This window comes from Mastigoproctus giganteus, chromosome 4 (genome assembly GCF_048544385.1).
Source record: "Mastigoproctus giganteus isolate SK-2022 chromosome 4, ASM4854438v1, whole genome shotgun sequence".
Lineage (NCBI taxonomy): Eukaryota > Metazoa > Arthropoda > Arachnida > Uropygi > Thelyphonidae > Mastigoproctus > Mastigoproctus giganteus.
The window spans coordinates 152,157,918-152,180,411 of NC_143578.1; the positions used below are offsets into that span (position 1 = coordinate 152,157,918).

The window sequence follows — 22,494 nt, forward strand, 5'->3', positions numbered from 1 at the left end:
GCCACAGGCTTCTGCGTCACCTGATAATTTATATGCATCCCATGCATTTTTCTTCTCTGTCACGAGTCTCATTAGTTCATTTGATAACCATTTAAGCCTAAACCTTGAACGATATTTCTTAATCGGTATATAAAGTCTAGTAGCTTCCACGATTAATTCCTTGAATGCTTCCCACTTAGAATTTACTGTTGGTAACATCGTCAGTTGATCCCACTGTACAGAATTTAAAAACTGTCTGAGACCACTGTACTCCCCTTTACGGAAGCAAAAACCCTTTCCTTAACCCCTGACGGTAGTTACCTCTTTGAGTAAATCCCACTTCAGCACACTGTGATCACTGCCACCTAGTGGTTCCTTTATCTGCAAATTCTTAATACACGAATGATCACTGCTAATAACCAGATCAAGAGTGTTACTTTCTCTGGTTGCCTCTCGAACATGCTGCTGCAGAAAACAATCATCCAATAAATCCACAAAAGTCTGACTGGTGTGTGAGTGACCAACCCACAAGTTCCAGTCAATATCTGGGAAGTTAAAATCCCCCATTATAAGACATTCAGATTTACTGGCCCACTCTATTTCTCTGTACAATTGTTCATTGTACTCATTCAAGTCATTAGGCCTATAACACACTCCTACCCTTATTTTTCCTTTCGCAGTGCTTATCTCGCACCAAACTGACTCAACAGAGCACTGTTCATCTATATTAACTGGGTGCACTTCCTTTGATTTTATGTTTTTCTTAATTAACAGCACTATGCCCTATTAAATCCAATCTTTTCTCAGCAATATTTACCTTCACATATATGCACTATTCTACAAAACACTATAAGCCTGCCATCTCCATGCCACTGAATTCCAAACCGACCTGTGAGATTCACTTTACCCTTGCTTCCAAACCCACCCACAAATAATGATAGCCTGCACAACTCACCTTTACAGAGACAGATTTAGGATGTAAGGAGTCACTACGAATTTGCTGCTGTGTCACAGCTCTCTTAACTTAATTTCAAGGATGGAATTTTTCCTCTAAAACTTTTATTCATAAATCTCACTTTGAATTGCAATTGCTGTTCATGCATTGGCCAAATTCCTTGTGAATTGCAATGGAATCAGTGAATGGCACCAACTTACATTCAAAATCCAGTTCTCAATCCAATACTTTTGAAAGAAAACAAATGAATGAACTCCAGGCAAAAACTATGGGGCCTGGAAAGAAGTTTGATGAAAGTCATCCTTAACAGGCCAAGCAATAATTATAGGCATGTTATGGCATGTTATAGGATAATTATAGGCATGTTATGTTTGCTTGTATAGAAAGTCTTATGTTTCTGTCTTCTGACTTGAATAAAGTAGTGCACTTATTTGTTTAAATTGTATGCTGCCATTGAAAATTGAAATATAGCTTTTCACTCCTGCATACCTTACATTATTTTATTTTACCATCAGTTTCCTAATTTTCTACTTCCATTTTGGGAATTAATTACCATAGCAGACTAAGCCAGAAGGACGATTCTAATTTAAATATAGTCATTTCTAATGGCAAGGTTGTGGAGAGTCTAAAACAAGTGGAGAGGATTCTATTCTTTTGCCTTATGAAGTACTTTGTGGCTCTTTGTGATTGACTGCATGGTGCACAAGTTCCTATTGAAAAATGTTCTTATAAATGCTGAAATAACACAAATTTCATTAGTAGGCAGTGCATCATATTCAAATTTTGAAATTTTTTGTCAACAAGTTTCCTGTACTTCTTGGCGATGTTAAAAATAAAGAAATAGATGAAAAAAATCAATGTTTTGCAGTGTGTTCTATTAGGTTCAGCATGAGACTCTTCCAGATGCTATTATGAAAGAAGAAAGAATTGATATATGGTGGTTCTTAGTTGGGGAAATTGACAAGTGTATGAGGCAGCTTGAAATATATCAAATTATCACAAGTCATGCCTAGTGTTTTAACAATTCGCCACAGCAGTGCTGATCATGAGAGAATATTCAATACTCAGAATACTTGTTTTAGAAATAGAAAAACTACATTCAGATCTCTTTCAGGTGAAGTTTTGGAAATGCTCTTGACAACAAAGTCTAGACGGCTGGGCCATTGTTATGAACAAAACTTTGACTCAGCATTTTTGACAAGGGCAGAGTCTGCAATAGCAGTTTTCTTGAAGCAATCAAAATCAGTTTGTGTCTAATGGAATAGCCAAACAGAAATCCATAGGCAGAAAAATGTTAGGTAAGCTAATGTTTAAAAGCATACTTATATTGGTGAATAATTCTGTGGATATATTTTAATATAAAATGTGTATTTTGCCAATGAAATTTAATTTATAGTGGTTGAGCATTTAATAAAAATGTGTTTTCTAAAAAGTCTCCTGGTATTTCAGAAGCAATTCTGCTTTTCTGCAAAAACTTCCTGTTTTGGCCCAGAAAACTTCAGTTTTTTTGAGCCAATACAGGTTCACCTGTTTTGGATCAAAAACCTCATTTTCCTCCTGCTTAGAAATGCACGAGCTCACACTTTTTGAAATTCACAAGCTATGAGAGTGGAAAACAAACAGACAAAACAAAAAAGTGGTTTAATTGGTAGTCTTTGATGCATGCAAACAAAGATGATCCTTATCTGTTCTGGTTTTGTTGATTCAGTTAATTTTAGAAAGATGTCCTCCCTAGTTGCTTTAATTGCTGATTCTGTAAATCAGTGGTGTCCAACCTTTTCCCGCACAGGGGCTGTATTCAGAGTTGGATTTGTTTCGCGGGTTGCACCGAGTGATTCACCTAAAATTTAAAATATTTGAAAATTTTATTAAGTACAATACGCAATTACATTTACTGAACAAAACATAATGAGAAATATATTTTTGATAATTAACAAAATTTAAAATGCTGTTTTAGTTCACATTCCGCATGGGCCATCGGTTGGACACCACTGCTGTAGATACAGCAGATGCATTTTATACTTTCTTTATCTTTTAGATTCCAATTTTTGTGATACTGATTATGACAGAAATGATCTCTTATGAGCTGCAGAATATTTTTTTATGATATAATTTTCTATGTGGATTCATGTAACTAAATGCCATTAATGAGTTTACAAGTGATTATACTAAGGGAGACAATACTATTCTGCATGTTCTTTGTTTTTTGTCAAAAATACCTGTTTGCTAGTTTCTCTCTCCTTGTATAGATTGTTTGTTCCATTCAGCAGGAGTCTACGCGTTACATAAAAATTTATGCTTTACATTAAAATAAAATAACTTCCAGGGTAACATTAAATGGCTCTACATGACCTCTGCTGTTCCATGTAAAAAAAAAAAAAAATTAGTAATGCCATTATAGTTTAAACAAATAAGTTGAATAGAACAAGTAAAACATGCCAATCATACTAGTGGGCAGTGCAGTTTATTTCAAGTACTGATCGAAGTATACTATGGTGACTTAATTCATTTTGTGATTGGTGTATTTTGTATCAACTTTGCTATGTACATAACTGACTCATTTGCCAACTCATGCATGATAATGTTTTAAGTGTGATGATCTCTTTTGTGCCTTATAAAATAAATTGTAACATTTACTTATTAATGGTGAATTGAGATGAAGTGAAAGTTATAATTACATAATTCGTATTTATTTAGGTTTTCTGTGCTGACATTATTTCCATTTTGGCCATGACTTTGAGTGAAGAAAGGGAATGTTTGAAATTTCGTTTATTAGGATCACATGAAGAAATAGGATCTTGGGGTCACGAATATGTGAGGTAAGAGTGTCTGGTTACTGTATATACTCAAATCTAAGGCAATCCTGTTTATAGAGAACTTTTGACAGAGTTCTCTAGAAACATTGTGAGCCTGGTAGAAACTTCTCTACTGATATATATATATATATATATATATGTATGTATGTATGTATATGAGTGTTTTCTGCACCAAGCAAGCATTTTTGTGTTTCAGAAAGCAAGTGGTGAACAAAGCGAAAGAGTGTTTCAGTGCAAATCATGAACTGTGTTTAAATTAGAAATAAAAATCTACAGTTTCTTAATTGTGTTCTTTTGTTGCATTCTTGCCAAAATAAGCCTGTTAGCCTTTGCTACATTTGCATAGAAGTGGTATTAAAATCACAGCAGAATGCACTGTCAACTTGTGAGGAAAGCCTATGCACTCTATTTTGGATGCAAGGTCAGAAATCAAGATAAAGTAAGAGCTCCAAAAATTTCCTGTAGTTTATGTTTAAGGACATTAACAGACTGGCTTAGAGGTACTCATAAATTGATGCTTTTTGCTGTTCCAGTGATATGGTGGGAACCTTGAATCCACGTAAATGATTGTTACATCTGCATCACCAATATTTTTGGTTTTTCTGGTAAATTTAAGCATAAAGTAGAGCAGTGTTTCTCAAACTGTGTTCCGCGAGATGTGAACAAGTGTTCTGTGAAAAATCGTAATTAATAATGAAAAAAAATAAATAAAAATAAATTTTGCATATTTGTAGCTTACACCACTTTTGTATCATTATAATATTTAACATAATTTTTTTTCGGTTATTAATATACTGGCATAGACTAATAGTCAAATTGACCACGGAACACTATTTTGGCGGTCTTTGCGTAGAGAAGTATGCATAGAGGTAATGACACCTACGAAAAAGTAACAATGTAGTGATCTAATATGCCATTCGTATGTGATTTAGCCTGGAGTACACAGGTTGAAAGAGAGGAGGAAGCGAACCGATATCATAACTAAACTCACTTTCTTGTTTTTTTTTTTTAGGAGCATTAGCAACTAAGGCCATATTGCTCCACGGATATGCGGTGGTCATTCCCTGACCTTACCGCATCCTCCGTATTTGGTGGTCACGGGCTCGAACCCCGGTCTAATCAAGAAGCGTGTGCTAAGCACTGCTGCTCCTGCCGACCTGGCTACGGAAGCGCCTCACTTTCTTGTATACATTTTTTTTTGATAATTATTAGTATTTCGAAATATTATCATTAAAATATTTTTAAATATTTCTACCACAAATATAATAATATTTGTGGTCGAAAAAAGGAACTTTAAAACGAGAAGCAAAGTACTTCTAGTAGTGCAACTGTGGTCAATGGAAATGAACACTATTATCACACTTCAAAGTGAGGATGAACAATTGCAGCCTTTTGTTTCCCAAAAATCCGAAGTGAAAAAACAGGAACCAACTAATAAAAGACCAAAACAAAAGTATTATGACAGTTATTTGAATTTTGGGTTTACATGTGTTGGAAATAAAGATGCTCCTGATGTACAGTGCATCGTATGCAATAAAATATTGGTAAACAGTTCTTTTGGCTCCTGGTAAACTCGTGTTTCGTAAGTGTTCCGTGAATATGTTGTGAGGTGAAAAGTGTTCCATGACTAAAAAAGTTGGGGAAACGCTGAAGGAGAGTATCCCAACTCATCTTCTGCTTTAAGACCGGTTCCTCATGATGATGCGATGCCAAAGCCATCAGAAACTTAAGTACTTGACTGATTTAGGATCAGAGTCAAGTACTTAAGAAGCAGAACCCAGAACAAGTACAGATCCAAACTTTTCAACTCTTGATACTTGATCTTTCACTCAGAATTGAACAGTTTGGTCAGAGATTTGGACCTCTCCAAAACCAAGTCTCAATTACTAGGATCACAGCTTCAACAGTGGAATCTTCTTGAAAAGGGTGTCAAGGTGTCTTTTTATAGGAAGAGGAAATCTAACACAATGACCTATTACTTCATGGATGGTGCTTTGGTTTATTGTAACAGTGTCCAGAAATTATTAAAAGAATTGCATCTGGAGCATGTTTCCGAGCAGTGGAGACTTTCATCAATTCATCCAAGGTTGGTTTGAAAGCAGTTATACTCCATAATGGAAATAAGTATTCATCTATACCGTTGTCCCATGCAGTTCACATGAAGGAAATGTACAAGAACCTACAGGTTCTTTTGCAAAAAATTTGCTATCAAGAATACAAATGGAATATTTGTGCTGACCTAAAACTGGTAGCTTTGGTGAATGGGTTAAATACTGCTGCTTTTTATGTGAGTGGGACAGCTGAGCAAAGGGATTGCCAGATTGGGTAAAAAAAATGACCAGATCATTCACAAACTACGCCAGGCCAGAAAAACGTGGCACATTCTCCTTTGGTTGTTAAGTCAATATTTACCTCTGTTGCATATCAAGCTAGGTTTGATAAAAAATATTTCTGAAAGCGATGAACAAAAAAAAAGGACTTTCCTGTTTGAGGCAAAACTTTCCTTGAATCAGTGAGGCCATTTTGGCTCCTCAAATCAAACTGCTATTCCAAGATGAGGAATTCACTGAAAAATTAAGTGCTATAGAAATGAGAGCCTGGAAGGCATTAGAAACCATCTGCCAGAACTTTTTAGGCAATGAAAAATAATGAAATTACAATGAAATGTGGATGAGCTAATTTTAGTGTACAGAGTTGGGATGCAACATGTCTTTAAAGCTTCGTTTCTACATTCCATTTAGACTTTTTACCTGAAAACTTGTAAGTGGTCTCCAATGAACACTGAAAGGTTTCATCAAGATATTTCTCAAATGAGAAAAAGATACCAGGGAAAATTGGATGCAAATATGTTGGCAGTCTACTGTTGGAATCTTGTATGGAGACACCAGTGGATGATTAAAGAAGGCAAAAAACAACAAAATAAATGCTTTGTTATCGTTATCAGATAAACATTTTTGTAAATAGAATAAGATTAATAGATCCATTGTTCAATATTTAGTACTGTATGTAACATTTTCTTAAAATATCTGAAATTGTTTTTTACTAGAAACTTAGTTTTTGATTTTAATCCTTTCTCCTTTAAAATTGGTGGTTTTTTTTAGCAATATTGTTGCAATATTTGAATTCAACAATATCAAATCTACAAGAATCACTGTGAACTTTATCAGGGAGGGGAAAACATTTATTTTTATTTTATTTTATTTTTTTGCTGACCAGTGTTACTGGACTAATTAATGTTTCTTGATTTCCCTCTGCATACCTTTTATTAATTCGTATTTTATTCCAGCTCTTTTTGTCACATAATTCATAACTGTTATTTTAACTGGGATTTGGAGAATGAGGCTATTTAGTGGCAGATGTTCAATGTTTTATAAATTTCATGGCCCAAACATGTGACCCAGAGCAGTGAGGGTGCCTTGGCTTCGGTGGGTGGGGGACTAGTATAGCTGAAGGCAGTATAGTATTTCAACAGATATGACTTTAGTTGGATGTAATGACACAGGAAATGCTGTTGTATGAGGTACAGAAAGAGAGAGAGCGAGCGCATCTGGCAGCATGAAGGGATAATTGTGAGCAACATGTGCTAGTCCCACAGAAGGTAGCCAATCTTGGTGAGTCTAGCATCAGGGAAGTGGAGAATATTTTATGTAATAAAATATTCCCTTTGGAACTTGACATTCTCCAGTCCAACTTTCCTAACAGTGAGGTAATTTTCACTGGTGATTTTAATGTTCACAACTCCAGCTGGCATCCATTCTCTAATCACACAAACCCAGGTGGTCGAGATGATGAGGCTTTTGCAATTACTAATGACCCCACACAGTTTGTTCATTTACCTACCAGAATACCGGACAATCCTAACCATACAGCCAACACACTTGATCTTTTTCTCACAAACAACCCTTCTAAGTACATGGTCGAAGTGAGTGATCCTTTAGGCACCTGAAGGATTACTACTTGGATCTCTAGGCAAAATGATATCTCTCTTTTGGGGATTACCCTGACTTCTAAACTCTCTTGGCACAAGCACATTACAAATATTGCTTCCTCTGCATCTAAAAAACTTGGTTTTCTCTTTCACTCTCGGCGCTACTTTTCTTCCAAACAGCTGCTCACTCTGTATAAATCGCAAATCCGCCCTGCCATGGAATATTGTTCTCACATCTGGGGTGGTGCCCCCAAAACCTCTCTCAGGCTTCTCGATTCCATTCAGAAGAGGGCAGTTAGGTTAATTAACGATTCATCTCTAACAGAGTCTCTCCACTCGCTTTCTCATAGACGTACTGTCTCTGCTGCATGCCTCTTCTACAGATACTTCCATGGGCACTGTTCTTCTGAATTGGCTTCTATAATTCCCGCTCTCTCTTTCAAAACAGTCCGAACACGTGCCGCCACCAGCCAACATCCATTTACTGTCCAACTTCAAACCCACAGAACCAACTTTTCATCTTCCTCATTTATTCATTCAACTGCCATTTTCTGGAACAACCTTCCTTCATTCGTATTTCCTGAAAATTACAGTCTACAGAAGTTCAAGTCCAATGTCAACAAATATCTTCTTTCGTCTTGCCAACCTCCAACCCAAGCACGATACTAAGTACTATAGGTTCTAATACCTCTCGTGTTTGGGGTTCACATAAAAAAAAAAAAAATAAAAAAAATTGTCTCTTCTCCAATGGAGTCTTTATCTCATGGCTATTCCCAACCTTGTGTGTTTGGCATTACAAGAAGGCAAAATGGGATAACCTGCGAGATTTGTTTTCCTTGGTCAGATTACTGTTTCAGAGCTTCTGATGTTATCGTTTGCTCAGATCATGCCAGCGAAATTATTCTTATAGGAATAGAATCTTTTATTCCACACTCCACTTTAAAATCTCGTCGTTTATCTAAACCTTGGTTTTCCAGTAAATGTGAAAAGGATGTTCAAGAGAAGAATGTTGCATGTCGTAATTGGTGTGTTTCCAAATCTTCAGTTTCATTTTCTGCCTACACCAAAGCTCGCAACAATTGTAAAGCAGTTATTAATCAGTCCAAACTAGATTTTGAACAGCTTAAGAGAACAAAACTTGCATTCTTTCCCTAATGGCAGCTGAGCATTCTGCTCTCTTGCCAAAGCTGTTGGCTACAACTTTTGCCCATCTTTGTACGCCCATCTATGTATTGGAGACATTGGCACTTTTTCAATCCAACGGAATCACTCCTGAGTTCATTAATGCTCACATAATTAGCCTCAATGGTTCAATGCACTCACGTGATGCCTGCCTTAAGATTATAGGGTATATGCCATCAACCTCAGGAGCCTTACTGGCCTGTAGGCTCGAAAGTTTTTTTTTTTTTTTTTTTTATTGAATAAACATGTGAAATTTCAACATTATTAATTACATTTTTTTTTACTTCACTCCCAGAATTTCTCATTGACGTAAAGGGTTTTGCTTATGGTTTGTTCTTCTCTTCTTTGCATTTATATATGTGAAGAATTCCTTACCCCCCCTTTGCTCTCTTTACCAGCGATTTCTCATAATCTGCCCTTGCCAACCTAACCTTTTCTGTGACACTATTCAGATCAATTTGTAGCTGTTATATACTTCTGTACTTTTTATTGCTCTGTAACTTTTCCATGCTATCTTTTTCTGCTCAAGTAATATGGCAACTTCATTATTCATCCAACTTGGAATCCTCCTCATGGAGTATTTTGTTTAATGGTATATATGTATTCAAGGCTTCTGTGATTAATATTTTTAAGGTATACCCTAGTTCAATTGTATTCGCTCTCTGTGAGATATCTACCGAGTTACTAGAGGCCATGTAGCACCTTAAGCCGTTGTAATTTCCTTTCCTGAAGTTATAACCCATTCCTTTGCCTTTAACTACTGCTACCCCTCTCTCTTCATTGTCCACTGTAGAACTGTGATCACTTCCTGCTACTGGTTCCTGTACTGTCAGCCCTATTATGTCATCTGGTTCATGGGTGATGATGAGGTTTAGAGTTTTGTTTTCCCTAGTTACTTGCCCTGACATATTGATACAAATAGCAATCATCTAGTTGATTTAAAAATTTTGTCCCCCATGTGGAGTTTCTCTCCCATTTGCTCCAATCAATTAGAGGCAAATTAAAATCACCCATAATAAGACATTCACGCTTACTTGCCCATTCCATTCGCATCATAAGAGGCTCTCATCATAATCTTCACAATCACCTAGCCTGTAGATTACTCCCACTCTCATTATACCTTTACTTCCAACTATCTCGCACCATACAGATATATCATTAGTCCTCACGTGAATAATAATATTCTCTTTCCCCCTTAAAATCTGAAAATCTGTTAGTGACATCATTAATAGTTGCTCCTGGCAGACATAACCTGGTTATAGTCCACCTATCCGTATTACAAAAAATATTTCACATTTCCCTGACAATGGAGTCCCCTAATAAAACTAAGTCATTTTGAACCAGAGTAGTTTGCACCTGGTTATTCTGTTCTGAGGCCCAAATTGGGAGTGCATCACTTGGTATGTTGCTAGAGTCCCTGACGAGCTCCCAGTTACATTATTCTCGAGGGCAAGCACCCATTTGTTTGGTGACTCAAATTGTTCTAGGAATGCACCAAATTGTGACTTAAAATCAGTGCACTCCTTACAACGGTGACAAAGAAAAGAATCTCTAAGTGAGCTAGGATAATGTGCTAGGTCGACCTTGGAATACGTGCCACAGGTTCTGCAAGGAATAAAATCATGACTCACCCAGGAATCACCATCGGCTATTTCCATATGAATCATGGTACCCTCTGACAAAGTGTTCAAGGTGGATCATGTAATAACCATTATAAAATTTGCTGATTATTAAAAGAAACTTTCAAAAGAATATATCACTTATTCTTATATTGACTTAAAATTAACATAATTAACTCTAGGAATGCATTTCTTCCACATTGGAAAGGCAGCAGTGGCAGATGAAATTAGAGTTGTAATGCTTAAAGCAGGAGAAAAAACAAATGTCACACCGGTTTCTATTACGTGGCATCATATAATCTGTGACAGCACGATTTCTGAAGGTTTAGTTCCACAAGTGCAGAAAGATATTAATCATGAGGCATTAATATTGAAAGGAAAATAAAGCTGAAGGTGGAAATTGTGAAGGAATTTCTTTCTTTAGTGTGTGTGTGTGTGTGTGTGTGTGTGTGTGTGTGTGTGTGTGTGTGTGTGTGTGTGTGTGTGTGTGTGTGTGTGTGTGTGTGTTAGATAAAGGGGATTAGAAGTATTATTGAATCTAACTTTGGAGAGGAATATAGAGGTTTTTTTTTAGAATGAACAGTGAACGCCAGGAGAAGTCTTTACCCTAAGACAAATTGTAGAAAATTCACCAGAACACAACAAGAAAGTGTATGTAGGATTTGATTATTTTGAAAAAGAATATAATAAAATACATAGAAATCTGCTGTTTCTAATTTTAGGAAAATATGGTATTAAGGCAAATAAAAAGTTCGCACAGAAATGGCTGTTTGGGCACAACGGTGGCAAAACCTACTTTTAAATATTAAAAGCTAAAAAACTACTCCTTACAGTTATTACATTAGTCCATGGCCCCCACTGTGACCTTGAGACCATGGAGCTACATAAGAGAAGGAAACTAGATGTTATGGGCACGTAGAAAGGATGGAAGAAGGAACGTGCGCGAGTTGTGGCATACGGTGTTCGTTTATGCCCTGATATTAATTCAGTTTTAGATTAGTTATACTTAATGTTATAAAATGATTCACCCACCAATGAATTCTTCTTCCTCTGCTCAAGCCTGATGTGGTATCATCTTCGTGATATGATAAACAGGTATTTCTGATTTTTTAATTATTCCTGCTCACGTTTGAAGTCGTTCATTACAATGTATGCACAGCGCTTTAGCCCTCATGAATCTAGCAAACGCCCCACCACCCTAAAGGCTTAAGGTGACAATGAGTCAACCTTGACTGAGTCACAAAACATCGCCACTACTGAGTTCCCTAAGGAAATCCTCCCTCTCTTCTGTCTTTTGTGCTTAGCACACCTGTCACAACCATTTATGCTTTTTTGTGTTCTCTCAGTAATCTCTTTGGAAACAGGAATATAAAAGCTGCAAGCTTAATAGTGGCAGAGCAACTTAATAGTTGTTCTGCCACTATTTGGAATTAAAGACTAACTCATAAAGCTGAACATTGTTCACTGCTTCCAAGTGATTTAAAGACCCAAAATCAGGCGTGTCACAGAAACAGAATAACTTGCAACAATCCATCTGCCTAGCCTGTGGCAACGGGAAGGAACCAACCATTCGATGTCATGTATGCAAATTAATCTTTTGTGCCCACTCAGTTAAAACAGACATCGCGCATCTTTCTAAACTACGTCGGAGAAGGTTCACATGTGACAAGTGCCTTGGAGAAGACGCTGAAATATATGAACTTCCTCTATCCCAGACTGAAACTAGCCCTGTCGACTAGGTGTTAACTGATCTCATTCAACATTCACATTCAAATACTGGTTTGCCTGAACTTATGACCATCGCATGTGACGAAACAATGGTCAATGGAACACCACCTGATGGGATTGCCAACCACGATATATGCAATGCTAATCAGTCCAATTCTCCATCTGAAACTAATGATCAAAACTGTGCCTTGGTCGTTAACGTGTTCTCCACCTCAAACCAGACACTAGTCACAACAGGTACTTTTCAAAGTGAAGATGATTCTCCAAGAATTAATGCCGAAGCGACAGTGTCGACCCCTTCTCTACAGCCAGACAGCGTACACTTCTTGTTCCTTCTAATTCAAGCCCGTGACTACTAAATACGATAAATATTTGTATTGACGATTTATTGTAAACTCTACTGACTTGGTTGTCGTGCCAGAGTATAAACAGAAAATTTAAAATTTATTTAATTTACCAGTTGAGATCCCAAATTGAGGATCTGAAGGAATGAGGTTTACTCGCTGAGGAACCAAAATAAACATATCACTCATATGCTCTTTGGTGAGCAAAAATGGCAAGCTGATATCTCAGCCACCAATAATACCTAAACGGACAAAGACTACTCAACCTGTCAAACCTCCTAGGCTCATAAAGCTTGGCACCCACGCTCAAATTCACTCGAGACAATTAATAGATAGATCTCCAGACACTCCGACTGAGCACATTAGCAGGGCCCAGTCATGCACTCAGCAGAAGGCTGGTGACCAACCACAGCTGCAATCTTGTGAAGAAGTATTGTGTATCCCAACCAGAGAACCCACCAGAAAATAACAAACACTCTCCACAAGCCCAAGAACTAAACAGTGGTTCAATTAACTCCCATCACGCTCTGCCCACGTCATATGCTAACATGCTTACCAACAGCCCTTCTAGCAATACTTACGTCCCATCTGGAGATACACAAAATTCTCTCATTACCGCAGCCAACCCTTCCTCAAATTCCTCTGGATGCCTTTCTGATACCAATATTGATTGCCTTCCTCATCACGCTAATATTCATAACCAGATCTCCTTACCCTGCCATGTAACAGCCTTCAAATCTCGTCTGACACTGGCCGAGAAATATAATATCTCCATAGTTTTCACCAGAGCCAAGATTTTTGCGTCCAGATTTGGACCTAGAACATCTCCCGAATCTATAATTAAAATGTTTAACGAGGAACATAACCTCTCAGTTCAGGTTAAACGGCTTAAAAGTCGGCAAACACGCTATGCCTCCTTTTTTATGATGTGTTCACCCACTGTCTACCAAAAGGTTATAAGTCCAGCCTCCTGGCCCCAAGGTATATATATCAGACCATTTTCTGAGAAAAAGAGCCCCATCAACAACCTCAACTAATTCACCCTTCTCGATAGCAATCAATGCTGCAAGGGAACAAGCACGAATGCCCCCACATTCCGGTCAATTTCTCAAAATGTGCGCGGCATAATTCAAAATTATACCAGGGGTGACAAACATCAGCATCATCAAATTGGTACCATCAGCCTTCAGTCACCAATGATAAACAGTTCAGTAATGCTCATCCCAATGTGGGTCACAAATCGACAAACTCGGAAGCCTGCCTCGAATAAATATACTAGACACCTGCCTTAAAAAGATACATAAAACTTGCATAATCAGAGTCTTGTACCAGAATGTTAGAAGTCTCCGCAACAAACTGGATACCATTGATCAAATTCTGCTCGTTAGTGATATTGATATTCTCTGTATCACAGAAACCTGGCTTGATAAAGACCAAGAATTTTTTACATCTTGTACTCCAGCTGGGTAAAAATCAGCATTTACTTCTAGAGTTGGCCAAAGAGGAGGTGGTGTTGCCATTTTCTTTAAGAGCTCAGAGGCCTCAATTGTTCATCAACTTTCTAGCCAAACACCAGCATATGAAGCTCTCGCTGTTACTCTCAGCTACCATAGCGTCCTTATAGATGTAATTGCTATATATATATACCCCCAGCACCTTCATATGCCATCCATGAAATATCAAACTGGATCATTAATCAGCTTCATCCTTCAGCCTTGCACTTTGTCTGTGGAGACTTTAATCTTCCTCCCCAGCTAGCTAACCTTCAGCAAATGCTCCTGTTAAACCTATCTTGTACAAGTTTACAAATGATTAACGACCTCCCGACCAGAGGTAACAATCAACTAGATCTCATCCTTGCCTCCTTTCCTTGCACACCTGATTACTTGCCAGAGACTTATTTTAATTCGGACCACAAGCCAATTATTGTTCTTTTACAGATACCTGCTCCAAACTTCAATGTTGTGAATTCAACTAACACCAGAGTAATAGTTAGTCCCAGGGTGCCTCCGTAGCCAGGTGGGAAGGAGCAGCAGTGCGTAGCACACGCTTCTTGATTAGACCGGGGTTCGAGCCCGTCACCACCAAATACGGGGAATGCGGAAAGGTCAGGGAATGACCACCGCATATTCCGGAGCAATATGGCCTTAGTTGCTAATGTTCCTAAAAACCAAATAACAAACAAACAAACAGTTAGTCCCAGATTTTTAAGCATTGCTAAATATGTTGAGGTTGCCTCTGCCATCCCGTGGTCAGTCCTAGAAAACTGTGATCTTGAAATTGCAGTGAATCTGCTTACTAATTGGCTTAAGACAATTGCGATATTTGCAGCATCAAAGAGAAATTCTGTTATGCCTCAGTCCAGAGCATGGTGGACTCCCCATCTTAATATGAGCTTCAGATTAAAACAGCAACTGCACAAAAGGTGGAAGCAGTTGCAAAGTGTTCAAGACAGGATAGCCTTCTCTAGAGCCTGTGCGACATTCAGCAATCTGAAATCTCAAGCAATTAAGAATTATATGGACATTATCCTTCGTAGAGGAAAAACCCCCTACTTTGATCGGCCTTCTGATTTCCCTCTAAATCTTGAACCTGACCAGTGGGGCTAGACTATATCTAGATTTGCCTCGAACTGAACAATGTGCTGATCTTCAGACACCAACAACTGGAATCCCACCTGACACGTCTGCAGTATCAATCTCCAGGGAACAGCTTATTACCGCCATAAATTCTACACCGGCTTCTGCTAGCGCAGGTGCAGATGGAATACCCCAATTCATTATTAAATGTCTTAGCCCATACATTTTGGCCCCCCTACTAACTATTTTGTCAAGCCATTTCTTTCCCCAGCAGTGGAACATCTATGTTGTGAAGCCTATACCCAAAATTCAATCTCCTACTCTTAAGTATTACCGGCCAATCTCCAACGCCTCGAGTCTTCTAAAACTCCTAGAGAAGGTACTTCTCCCCATTCTAACTAAACTTCTTCCACATCAGCCTCGTCAAATCCACTACTCCCTTCCTCACAGATCCACTGTGACTAATCTCTTAGCCACCACCAGCTCTATCCTCTCTACATTTGAATCTCATGCAGAGCTTGCAGTCTTCAGAGCAAGTCTTCAGAGCTTGCAGTCTTCAGAGCAAGTCTTCAGAGCTTGCAGTCTACATAAGTGACTACATAGTCACCTATGTAGACCTTGAAGCAGCTTTCAACTCAATAAACATTCCTGCAATGCTGAAGCTACTTTCAGACCATTATGAAATCAAGGGAGACATTCTATAGTTCTTTACTTCACTCCTTCAAAATAGAATAATCCGGCTTACTGTCCACGGCCAAACATACGAGTAATGTGTCTCTTCAGGTGTGCCACAGGGTGGTGTCTTATCTGGGCTCTTGTTTACAGCACTTATCTCGCTGCTTGTCGAGTCCAGGCATGATACTCTATATTATGCTGATGATATGAAACTCCTCACACTGATTTCTCCACTTGATGATCTTCTCATGACAACAGCATCAATTAACAATATACTCCTGGAATTTGCAAACTACCTCAACCAGTTTGGACTAAAAATAAATCCAGAAAAGTCTGAATTTATGATATTCTCATTAAAGAAAAAGCCTTCCCTATATTCAGCCAACACTATATAATTCTACTATTCCCATCATCAAGAAACATACTGAACTGGGGTTGTTTTTGATCCTAACTTTGGTAACCACATGGAAAAGCTGCTCACCTAGGCAGCTCGACTTCGATGGATGGCCAAACAGCATTTGCATTATATTAATGAAGTAACGACCACCAGAAGATATATAAAAAGCACAGTATACTCTCTGCTTCTATATGCTGCAGAGGTATGGGCATCTGCTGCCCATAGCACAATTCAACCACTCTTTTCTACTGAGTTTTGGCTCTTAAAATGAGCCATAAACAAACCTTCCTCCACAGTTAAGGACAACTGAAATGGCCAGTTTGATAAAAATGCACAGGCTTCCCACGGTGATTAGGGTGAAATGCCTTACCACAACTGTAAAAATGATGACTGGCAAGATTTCGCCACCATCATTCTGGAACCTGTGCTCTTGGAGAGTCCCTCAGAGCGACTCCAGCTCTGTGCCGTCTCCACCTATACGATAGGTTTCTGCCATTTCAGCTACTTTCAGGTGCAATATGGCCCTAGTAGCCCTTGTGCCAGAAATAACAATACCAATACCAATGCTACTTTCATGTGCCCAGTCTTTGGATATTTGACCTTAATAAGTTTTCTTGTGATAGGGAGTACAGACACCACATCCTTAAATTGTTCTTACCTGTCCCTGATCCTTCTCCTTGAAGCTCGCCTTAATGCCACAAGACAGCAATATGACATGAAGATGACTTACCAACCAACCTTGCAGTTTTTCACCTATATTCTTTGTACATTGTGATATTTATAATTGTATTATACTTTGAGTGTTGAGCTGTATTTACTTTTATTCGTCCACATATGCATTTTTATGTTAAATTTATTAATTTCTTTTTCTTACATATTGTACTATTACTGTTAACCCCTGGCCTTGTGGCTGTGAAGGGCGACATTGCATTGTATCCATTTGTATTATTATTATTGCAATAAAGATTTCTAAGATTAATCAAAGGGAGATTTGAATCAAAAATGAATGCAATAGGGCTGTGGGTAGACAAAGTGTAATTTTGGTTGATAGTCTCAAGCAAGTGTTAGAAGAAAGAGAGCTTATTTTGGTTAAGGATAAAGATCTAATACAAAATGTAACAGCATTAAAGAAAATGGTGAATTGAAGGTTGATAGTCCATGACTAGTTTCTGCTAGTGATCTGTGCAATCATCGGTTTCAAGGATTTGGATGATAATGTGATATCCATGTCTACAATGATTATAGTGAGATTTTTTGAAATCACTTGTCAAACAAATTGTTCTGAAAAGTTTTTGAAGTTTTTTCTTTTTTTTTTTCTGGCAGTGACTGCATTATGCATTTGGTTGAATTAGTGAACATAGTTGACATAGTGAAATACAGCCAACAGGAATATGCATGATCATTCCCCCCCCCCCCCAATCATGGCCAATGCTATTTTGAAGAAATCACACTGGCTAACCCCAGACCAACACTAACGAAATAAACAAAGAAGCTTCTTGATCTCAGTAGAGAGACAACACTCACCAACATAGCCCAACTAGAGTAGCCTCGCAGGATCTTTTCTCTCTCTCACCCAGGTGACCTGAATGGCTAGCAGCTAAACAAAGGCTACAAGCTGTAGGCCATTGCTGTGGGCACTGTCCATCATAGCAATGGAAAAATTAAATAATGCTATGAATATTAAACTTCAGTGCCTTTAATCACATGATCTATAGTGGTGCTCAAAAAAATTGCATCACTTGCAAAATTCACCAAATTTCTGTGAAATTTGCAATACAGGAATACCTCGCATAATTCAATTTCGAACAGTGCGGGTTTCACTATAGCGCGGTTTACAAATTGAAAAAAAATTAACTGCGTTACACACAATACATTTGATATATTGTATATGTGTGTATTATAATGCCAGCACGTAGGCCAATGCATTATGGATTCAAGGCCACACTGACTGTTGTCTCAACTCCCATTATATACGGACTCTGCTAGCATTCATACATTAGTAAACACTCTAGATTCCGAGCGGTGAGGTCGTTGACTGTGCTAAGCTGTACAAATATTTTTTGTTGTGTATTTTTTAAAAATGTTACACCTTTATACACAAAGATGAGTGGAAAGAAGAAATGTAATGGCGCTGAAGTGTTCTTCTAGATCCGAACATTGAATGAGGTATGAAAGTAAGGCAGGCGTTGCAAATTGACATTCGATGTTATAAAGAGATGTAGGCAGATAAAAAGAAGAAAAAACTGTGCAAACTAAGCTGATCAGTTATTTTTCAAAATAAAAATACAGTACATACTTCACTTATATTCTTTTGGTATGTACATACTGCAATAAAAATCATTTGTACTGTACTTACTAGTATTTTCCATTTTTATTATTTTAGTTTCTTTTTTTGCAAGAACTTCGTGTGCATCAATTTATTGTACACAAACACCTATATATTTTTGCAACTCGACCCATATAATAAAATTGTTGGAACGCATTACATTAAAATACATGCTAATAATATCTCGATCAGTGTGATTTCGGATAAAGCGGTATTTTTTTGGCACGAATTAACCGCGCTATGCAAGGTATTCTTGTATATCATATATGTTTTGTAATAGCATTGCCCTACCGCATCATCAAGCTCTAGTTCTCTTAGATGAAGTCATGTATTAGTATTAGTAACGGCCGTATGGTGCAAGAAAGCCTATGGCTTATGCTGCACCAGCCAAAAAAAAAAAAAAAAAAAATCCGAACAAAACAATGATAAAAACAAAAATTAAATAAATAAATAAATAATAATAATTAATAAAGAAATAAAAATAATAAAATGAAATTAAAAATTAAATAAAAAGGAAATTAATCCTATCATCCTATGCGCTTCCCTTACCCGAAAGTACTATCCAGATGACCTTTGAATTTCCCCAAACTGTCGGCCTCTACCACCCATGAAGGCAACTTATTCCAGTAATTTATAACTCGCTGGCTAAAATAAAACTTCCTGCAGTCCAATCTAAACATTTCCCCGCGTAACTTGAATTTATGTCCCCTAGTTCTAGCATCATTTATAATCTTGAAAATTTTGTCCTCATTCAGTTTACTGATGCCTCTCAGAGCCTTAAACACCTCAATCAAATCTCCTCTAAGGTGTCTAGTTTCCAAACTCTGCAACCCACATATTCGAAGTCTTTCTTCATAAGGACGCCCTTTTGCCGATCTCACCAGGCGAGTTACCCTTCTTTGCACCCTTTCAAGAAGCTCGATGTCTTTCTTTAGGTGCGGTCTCCATACTTGAACACAGTATTCCAAGTGTGGTCTAACATAGGCCTTATATAATGGGATTATCACGTCCCTATCTCTACTTCCAAAAGTTCGATAGATCATCGATAGGACACCATGGGCCTTCCTTGCAACCTGTTTACAATGCTCAGAGAATTTCATGTCTGACCGTATCGTAACACCCAAGTCCCTTTCCTCCAGTACTGGGTTTAGTTGAACTCCACCAAGTGAATAAGTTATTTTGGGATTACTGTTTCCCAGGTGTAATACCTTACACTTTGTTGGATTAAAGCACAGCTGCCATTTTTCTGACCATTCTTGAAGTCTATCTAGGTCTCTCTGAAGAAGCTCAGCTTGACAGTGATCATTAACTACTCTACCAATTTTAACATCATCTGCAAATTTAGACATCACGCCCTCTATCCCTTCATCAATGTCGTTTATGAAAATTAAAAACAACAGTGGTCCTAATACTGATCCTTGGGGAACCCCACTTCTTACATCAACCCAATCTGAGGAATAGCCATTTATCACAACCCTCTGCCTCCTGCCCTGAAGCCATCCTTCTATCCATCTAAGGATTTTCCCAGTGATTCCAACCTGTTCCAGCTTATAAAGCAACCGCTCATGTGGGACTGCTGTTAGGGTGATGCAATCATGTGTCACACATGATTGCATCACCCTAACAGCAGTATAAATACAGTGCATGTGCCATTAGGTTTCAAGTGATTTTGTGATCAAGTGTCTTTGCCAGTATATTTGCACTCTTTCTTGAAGAAATAAAATTGTCTCCTTGTTTTCAGCGTTACACTAACAAGCAATTAAATAATTCTCAGTAAAGAAATTTATTTTATTTGATCAGGTGGAAAAGTAATCTTTATTATTTCCTTTTATTTGCATATACAAAGGTGGCACTGCCTGTGATGGGGCCGATAACCTGTAGGGGGTTAAAGGTCTCCCATCCAGGGCTAAATGGAGAAAACAGTTCCGAAAGCCCAGAAAACCACTGGGTGCACAGATGAAACCCTGACAAGGCAACAAGAGGAGCCTGGTTCTGTTGCAGCAAAATGTCTAAAGACTGACGTAGACAAAATCTGAACTCCAACTTTCCTAATCATTAATTCAACTCAAGAACAACTGATTGGAAAACTTTCTCCATTCCTAGTGCAGAAATGCCTAGAAAGCACAATAAATATTCCCAATACAGTTTGTCGTTTAAGATCAGGAGACTTACTGTTTGAAGATTTCACTGCCTGACAGTCTGAGCAAATATAAAAACTAAAAATTTTTGGAACGTCTGTTAACGTTTCATTATACCGTTTCCTTGAACATGTCAAGCGGTATCATCACTGAATGGATCTCATCAATCTGTCAAGGTGAAGAACTGAAACAAGAGGACAAGATGGAGTCATCAATGTAAGGCAAATTCTGATAAAGAAGAATGATATACTAGTTCTTGCTCAGAATATAACTCCTAAATTTGACAATTCAAAACCACCAACGATGATCAAAGCAGGGTACCTTAACTGCCAAGTACTAAGTTAAACACTACATCCCAACCCATTATGCTGCTACAAGTGCCAGAAGTTTGGGTACTCACAGTCTCTGCAGACTGTGAGTACCCAGACTGTGAGTAGCTGCCTGTGCCGCATTTGGATTCGCTGCGCACACTAGTACGGACTGCACAGCCACAGCACCAAAACTGTCTTAACTGTAAAGAAGCACATCTGGTGTATTCCAAGGCATGTCCCCTTGAAATAGTGAAAAAAAGATACAGCAGTACAAAACTGAACATAATGTAACCTGCCAAGGGGTCTAAAAAATCCTAATCAGTCCTGAATACTAACAAGTCAACTTATGTCCAAATAACCACGAAAAACACATCAATTGCTGCCCAAACAGAGGTAACTATACCACCAAGCAAATCGCTAGCTGATGGGCAAGGTTACTATTGACGCCAAACGACAAGCAAAGCTATAAATACGCTGATTACAGTACAACCAGATGCCATTTCACAGCAGAATACTACAGTATCTACCACTCCTGACTCAGACAAAACAGACTACATGACTCAGAAGATAATTTACACCAAGATGAAGAGGTTTTAGAACTGTTCACTGATGAGGAGGTGGATATAGGAAAACCTTATTCCCCAAAGAAGGGAAATGGTAAACTTGAGCGATACAAACCTACAGTCCCTTGAAAACAAATCAAGGACTTCACTAAACCCAAATAATGCTTACCTTCTTACAGTGAAACTGTAGATGTTATCATAGTAATTTGATTGATATCCGGATCTCCTTTCACAATATGACCCTATTGCCTTCTGTCTATAGGAAACCAATCTAACACCAATAATTGTTTCCCTTCGGAAATACATAATACATTGTCAAGATCGTGTTGCACACAATCCAAACAATCTTGCACATTGAGAGTTAGCACTGATAATCAACTCTCAAATACCCTCAAAACCAAGCCCACTTAAAACAAACCTTGAGGAGGCAGTTGCTGCATGAGTTAATATTAACTTCAGTTTTAACATAGTCTCATTATACTTGCCACCTAACCAAAATATAAGCTATGCCGACTAAGAAGAATTAGTGATACAACTTCCCAAACCCTACTTTATCCTAGGAGACCTCAACAGTCACCATCCATTATGGGGAAACATAGCCTGGACAAGCTTGGACAAAGTATCGAAAAATTACTGGATTAGCACTATCTGATAACTCTCAATTATGGAGTGCAAACTTAAACGCTTCTTCCTACAGGATCTACTTCAGCTATTGATATCTCTCTATGCTCTATACCATCTATCCTCTGTTCGAATGGACTACTCAGCAATCCACTGAGCAGTGATCATTACCCTGTGATATGCCACAATCATACAAGCATTCCACATCTTTCCTACTGAATTGCCAAATGGAACTTTTCCAAAGCTGCGTGGGATGTATACAAGCTGTTAGCAACACTAGAAGAAAAGCAGGTCCAACAAATACCCATAAACCTGGCAGTAGAATATATCTAA

At 38.0% G+C, this 22,494-nt stretch overlaps 1 protein-coding gene across 1 annotated transcript in view; it reads left to right on the top strand.

Annotated features, from left to right (window-relative positions):
• The window catches only part of Rpn1 (regulatory particle non-ATPase 1), a 283,451-nt gene that overhangs the window by 29,172 nt on the left and 231,785 nt on the right, over positions 1-22,494 (top strand). The window contains exon 4 of the mRNA XM_090372974.1: positions 3,632-3,753. Within this exon, the coding sequence (XP_090229100.1) occupies positions 3,632-3,753 (122 nt within the window). The remainder of the gene's footprint in view (positions 1-3,631; positions 3,754-22,494) is intronic.